General features: G+C 36.9%; 1 protein-coding gene across 1 annotated transcript; it reads right to left on the reverse strand.

Annotated features, from left to right (window-relative positions):
* Positions 1-251: 251 nt before the first annotated feature.
* LOC137709524 (plastidic glucose transporter 4-like) lies at positions 252-6,345 on the reverse strand. Its single transcript, XM_068448610.1, has 14 exons — positions 6,191-6,345; positions 5,631-5,907; positions 4,887-5,001; positions 4,590-4,657; positions 4,107-4,239; positions 3,923-4,022; positions 3,718-3,830; positions 2,904-2,997; positions 2,618-2,771; positions 2,394-2,540; positions 2,233-2,306; positions 1,459-1,547; positions 1,245-1,359; positions 252-673 (listed from the first exon to the last, which is right to left on the reverse strand). Exons 2-14 carry the CDS (start codon positions 5,899-5,901, stop codon positions 491-493), a joined length of 1,656 nt encoding a protein of 551 aa, XP_068304711.1. The 5' UTR covers positions 5,902-5,907; positions 6,191-6,345; the 3' UTR covers positions 252-490.
* Between the last annotated feature and the right edge of the window lie 728 nt (positions 6,346-7,073).

Here is a 7,073-nt window from a genome sequence, read left to right on the forward strand (position 1 = left end):
AGAATTATTCTGTTAAAAAAGAAAGAACAAAAATAAGAAAAAAGCCTTATCCCTCATCATCCAATAGTAAGACATCTCATCCAGTACTAGGACAAGTATTTCTATTAGATGTTCAACTAGAAACCGCGTTTCAATCTGTCATCTGCTAAACAGCCTAAACCTTTTCATTCATCTTGTATCGGTACCTCCCACCGTTTGACGGCACTGTACTCCGAGTCATTCGATCTGAGAAATTACAAAGAGTTCCAAAATTCATGGTAGAAACTAGAATATTATTTGCATCGCCAAGGTGGTAGTGTGTTACAGTAATGGAAATCCATAGACACCATTTTATGTGGTTACAATCAAGGTTCGATCTCTAAATACAAGTCCTGAAGAGGTGGGAATGAACTAGTCCGCATAGCAGGAAAAGGAGGTGATGCTGTCAGTGCTTAAGGCCAAAATCCGAAGCTGCTGGAGATTTTTGCTCGTAGTTTGAATCATATCGTAATCAAGTGACAACACTAAGAGCACGCTCTATTTCCTCCAACGAACGACCTTTCGTTTCAACAACATTACCAGCTATGTACAAGACAGCCAGAAGGCAGACGCCAGCGAATCCAAAATACACTGTGCCGATCCCGAACTTAGTTACAAGGCTCAAGAAATAGAGGCCTATGACGAAGTTTGAAATCTGATGAAACATATAAACATTCAGTTAACATATGAGACGAGAGGTGAATCAATGAAGAATAAAAAGCACATCCAACATATTCTTGTGCAAACAAAATAATTAATGCGAGCATAATATCAGTTTCTTCATTCATTTTCATTCCGCAGAAACACGTAAAGGTTTACGTAGTTAAACAGACATACAGATATGTATCCATACACAGATAGGCACGGATATATACATATCCAAATGCAGGTTGAGACAATAACACGGTCATTTAAAAGTGAAATCAATATCCTTTTGCAATCAAGTTCGTTTGGTTTGGACAATTTAATCGTCCAACAAACTTGTCTTGCTTCATCCATCTAAAATATAAATAAAAGACATGCTGAGGTAATTAATCGAAAATCTTAGTCAATACAAACTGATTGGTTGGACAAGACATTAACTATTACCAATAAGCTGTTGAAATAAACAAACAAATAAGAGTTTCCTAATACCAGTGTAAACACGAAAATCCCTGCAGACAATGAAACAAGAAAACGTATACAAAATAGTATCAAGTAAAATTTCAGTGTCTACAACCACTTACCCAGTGCATGCCCAGTGACAAAGAAACTGCTTTTGCTCTGATTCTTGAAGCAAAAATCTCTGGTAGAAGAAGAGCAGGCACAGGGCCAGCGCCAAGTGAAAAGGACAATACATAGCTGGTAATATAAAATGAAAACCGTTATTAGATAGGAAATTAAACTTTAAACGAGAAAAGAGTACGGGGATCTATCTTTTAATGTAAGCCTCTAACTTACAGAACAGTTCCAGCGACAGAAAGGGGGGCAGAAAATGGAGCAAGGGCTTTCCATGTAAAGGACAGTGAAAGCAGCAACATCGAAGCAGCCTTAACGAATAAACAAGGAGAGAGTTATCGGTATACATAAGAAAGAGAGAGGAACAAAAAACATAAACCTTTCATCACAATTCAATTAAAGCAGCACCGTCAAAGTTTTTCTGAATATGTTGGACCATGAAAATTTTTTATAACAAACAACACCTACTGACGAAGCCACTTAAGTTAATTACATAAGAGGAAAAATCGTGTGTCCCATTTTTCCGTGAGTTTTCCAAGTAAATAAAATTTCAAGGCCTCATGACCTATAACAGTGATCTAATTGCTATGTATGCAGACAATGAACCTGAAACTGAAGTGCACACGTGTAGTGCACTTGGGTTAGTGCAGATTGCAGACGAAATATCTATAATCATTAGGCACGAATCACTCCTGAAAAATGTTGCGTTAATGTGATCTAATTGTGATCCTTCTACCCATCCGAACAAAGGACCCTCCAAGAACCTGATAAATTCATGGCTTCTACTGCAGCCGCTAGTCTCAAACTACTATAATGGTCATTAATTGCAATCCCTCTACTTATCTGAATAAAGGACCCTTCAAGCCCCTGTTAAATTCATGGATTCTCCTGCAGCCACTAGTCTCAAATTGCTAAAATGGTCTGAGTGGCCAACCCGCAATGAATTATTCATTCACGTCAAATAAAGAGATAGATTGATAGTGAAAATAACCCTACCATTCCACCGAAGCTTGTGAGTAGAAGACTTTTCCTTCCCTGTTTGTCCATCAACGAGGATGCAACAGCTGTGCCTGGAATGAGACCATTCTTGGTTATAGAACGCATAAAAAATAAAAAATAATTCCAAACTTCAAGAATAAAGATAGTTAGAGCCAAACCCAAGACATTTGCTAATCCAACCAGAGCACTTGCTGCAACATCAGATGTAATGCCAGCACTGCGGAAGACAGAAGTAGAATAATAGACCACAGCATTTATCCCAGCCATCTGTTGTAACAAGAAAAGTGCTGCACCCACACTAACGACTGCATAAAGACATATGTTAGCTAAGAAAACGAACACAGCACATCTCAAGCATGACTCCTGTGAAATTTAGGCAAACCTTTCCAATAGCGGCTACTAAACAAATCAAACCAGCCCGCTTCAGGTTCAGCAGAACCTGAAGTTGATGATCTCAAGTCATGCATAACCTCGGTAACTCTTTCTTTTCCGAATAGTGTTTTTATAGCCTTTTCAGCTTCAGAAATTTTTCCTTGCTGCGAAAAAAGGATTGGTTTAGCATTTTCATTGAAAGTAATCATGAAATAAATTCAAATAAAACTAACAGTTAAAGAGAACACAATGAAAAAGCAGATATAACATCTGTGCTGATGTTTGATCCTGAAAACCTGAAAAAGCCATCTTGGACTTTCTGGTGAAACAGCCATTCCTAATGCCAATAGAACAGATGGTACTACTGCAATACCAAACATCGTCCTCCACCTGAAAAAATAAATAATAGAGTAAAATTGTGTGTGTGAGAGAGAGAGAGAGAGCTGACATTTAAAGATCAAAAAGACATACTACTGCTACCATCTAAGAACAGTACTACCAAAGTTCATAAACAGGGTTTTATACATTCACTTTTCGCCGGTTGAAAGCACAAGGAATTAGTAATTTGTGAAAATACTCGTCCTCAGCCAGGAGAGTATCCTTCTGAGGTTACAATATTCTGGAACTTGAGTAAAGTAACTAAGATTGTGTCCTTAGAAAATTGATGGATCAATCTAGCTAGGAGGTTAAATTAGCCCCAGAAACATCAGATCAAAGTTATCAACCAAGTTAAAAATAAATAAATAAAAAATAAAAATCCAATGCATTCTATTTTTATTTTTGCCCATTTGAACAAGAAGAATTTTCTATTCATCTACTGGTTTCTGGCTTCAGGAAAGAGGCTCTTTACCAGAAAAATCTATGTAAACTTCATTTATAACAGAGGATAAGCATCAAAACCAGATCCTAATTAGCCAAGTTATTACCTATGATTTGTACTTCCTCTCTTTCTTGATATGTCAAATGTCGGAAATGAAGTGACGTTTAAGAATACATGTGATTTAGCGTGAACATGCATGCGCGCACATACACAGCACATTCACACATGTCTTTGCCCGCACGTAAACAAAATCATTTGTATAGAAAACAAAAGGTGCGATGATGAAATACCATAAGGGATTTGCTGCTAATGGTAATCCAGCCACCAGTGCTGCAAGAATCCCAATACATATAAAAAGCTGGTTTACAGATCCAAGGGCACCGCGAATTTCAGTTGGAGAGATCTGATGATTAGAAAATAGGGCTGGTAAGTGGTACATTCAAAATGCCAAATGCCAACAAATTGAGGATGGAAATGTATAAACATACATAGTACCTCAGATATATAAAGTGGGACAATAGCGGAAGTGACGCCGATTCCAATGCCAGCAAGTAAGCGGCCAACTATCATCGTTTGCACACTCTGAGCTGTGGCACTGAAACATTTAAGAAGACTATTCATTAGTTTCTTATATTCATATCACTGACCATAACCTCATACTTGTTGGAAATAGACAGACCACAAAAATGCTCCAACTGCTAGCGGAATTGCATTTATTTGAAAAGTCTTAGTTCTGCCAAACTTGTCAGCCAACGATCCACCGGTAAATGATCCAACTGTGGCACCTGCTAGAAGTGTGCTAACCACCCACCCTGCAAAAGAGACATTATAGTGTTGTAACAATTAACTATTAAATCTTAAGAGAAAGTAGTATAAGCAAAACAAACCCAATATCTATAGTGCGCTGACTTAAGTTATCGCACTGAGTCTTTAGCATAACCTAACACAATTCATTTTTATTTATTTATTTTTACAAAATGATGGGAGTACTAGACAATATGTTCCTTTGTTAATTTGGAAATGTAGTCGTCAAGCAATAGGAAAATGGTGCAAATTTGTTTCTGACACACTAAGATAAGATGAGAAACAAGAAAACAAAAACGAACAGTTACTTGATTCAAGCTTTTATTCACAGATATAAACGACCAAATAGTGGACTTGCCTTGCAATACCGCATTTTCCACAATACCAAGATCCTTCGATAGGTACTCAAGAGCACCATTTACCACCCTGCAGAAAATACAGACAGATGCGACATTAAGCCTCCGACACAATTAAGTTATATGCTCAACTACCGTCAAAAGAGAAATAACAAGATCTCATGGCTTGCACACATACCCTGTGATCAACTGAAACATAATATCTTTCCTTGATACAACCTAAATGACTCAGTAAGAATAGAGAAGTCCAGAAAAAAAAAACGAGGAACAGGTCTATTAGTAATTAAGTTAAACTGTACCCCAGGTGATAGCCAAACAAAATGGCTCCAAGACAAGCAACACCGACATACGGCAATACTGTTCCAGAGGACTTCCCCTGAGGCTTGGAGGGAATAAGATTCTCAACATCCCCATCTGCATTTTATAATTCTATTAAGAACAATGAAAATCAAATTTCAGGAATAATGCTTTGGAGCCTCCTAAACAGACATGTGCTGAAGAAGCATCCAGATTGACTACAGAGTATACAGTTACATAGAGACAGTTTTATGATGTTGAAAATGAATTTTTCATGGAATGAACATAAGCAATTGAACTACAGACTTAGAACTCAGTTTTCCGATAAAACTCTGGTAGATTTCTCTGATGAAACTTGGTAGACCAATCTCACGTAAATATATTAACCCAAGTGGCCAAAATTGCCATAAAACAGCTGTTACAGCTACACATCTATTTGTACAGGGTGTGACAGTTCTAATGAAAGAGACCCTCATCCTCCCAGTCAAACAATTTAATGAGGCTTACAAGCTCCCACTCCCATATTGGTTAAGCAAAAATCAATACAATGAGGCTACAGTTTGAGTAAACCAAGAAAGTTATATGCACTAGTAAGTAGTAAGCAGCTATTAATGACAAAGAGAAAAGAATACCAATTTGGAGATCAAGATTGAAAATTAAATAAACTTAGGTAGATACTATCTTCCAATACAAATTTCACCAAATTATTAATCAAAAGCTAAAACGAATAAGCATGATTGTCAAACCAGAAGCATGAGCCTGGACTGATCTGGGTTTCAAAGTGGACATGGAAATCCCATCAGACCCCATTCTAAGACCGGCAAGCTTGGCTCCCATCGCCGGCGTTGTGGCACGGAGGCTCAATCCACCAGAGCAAGTTCTCCTCTCAGCAACCCACAGATTCCTGGACCCTGTACTTGCTCTATTTTTCAATTCTCCAAAACCCAATACCCTTCTTTGGTTTTGATCTTCAAACCCCAACTTCCCTTTTACTGAACCATAAGTTGACGCTTGCATTTTTACCTGGTAAATCGTGGGTGATTAATTACCCCATTTGCCAAAAAAAGTCAAAGTTAATAAAACGTTAAAAACCCATCAAACTTTTTACAGCATAACACTCAAAAACCAAATCAATTGCGATTTATAACCTATTAAAGTGCAGAAATTAACAAAATTAGGGCAATGGCATTGAAGAAATAGTAGAAACAGAGCATGAACAAAATCAAGAAATCGATCAGAAATTAACCAATTTTTATGACAATTGAATTGTACCGATGCCATTATTTGAATGATATGAATCAATTACCAGATTGAAATCGAGAGTAGGAGAAGCAAAACCCAGAAAGCGATCGACCAATCTGTGATGTTCTGCTTTGGAATTGGGCTCTTAGTGAGAGACAGAGAGTATCGAGAAGTCCGCAGAAAGTGAGTTGAAATAATGAGGTGGCACTATTTGCGTAGTTTGTCACCAAAAGCAACAAGCGGGTGAAGAATTCAACACCGTCACTCTAATATTCGTTATTCTTTTTGGTTTAAAATTAAATTTTATATATTTAGTAATACAATCTAATAATATTAATTGTATATATTTAATAATTTAAAATTACATTTTATCAATAAATTTAGTATTAAATTACTTAACATAAATAATGTGTGATTTAATTTAAGAATTGTTTATCCTTTTTATTGCATCAAATTCAAATGTGAGCGACCACGTATTTTTTGATCACATGGTAATAAAGAGAGCACTTTTGCGACATTTTCTTATATTTTATTTTGTATGTATTAGCAATTTAATTTATGAAGTTTTTCATTTGAGTAATAGTTGGTTGAAGAAATGAGTTTGATTTTATTATATTTTTTATTTGTTTTGGATGAGAGATACGTGGGATTTCGGATCAGATTTGGTTACGTTGGGGATGTCGTCGCGGGTTCCACGTGGGGACAGAAGAGCATGGCTTGTGTCATTCGTTTGAGTCCAAATCTGCTGTGCCTGAAAACATATCCCCAGCCTGTGACAAAGCTTCCAACTTTCGAAACGCAGTCCCACCTCTTATCCCCTCAATAACTCTGTTAACTTCAGAATTTAGAAAAACAAATACTTTTTTTTACCAATCACAATTTAAAATAAAAAAGCAATCATATCCAGTCTCTGGTAACTGAAGCGTGCCCCAGCCACGCCAAACTCC

This window comes from Pyrus communis, chromosome 11 (assembly GCF_963583255.1).
Source record: "Pyrus communis chromosome 11, drPyrComm1.1, whole genome shotgun sequence".
Lineage (NCBI taxonomy): Eukaryota > Viridiplantae > Streptophyta > Magnoliopsida > Rosales > Rosaceae > Pyrus > Pyrus communis.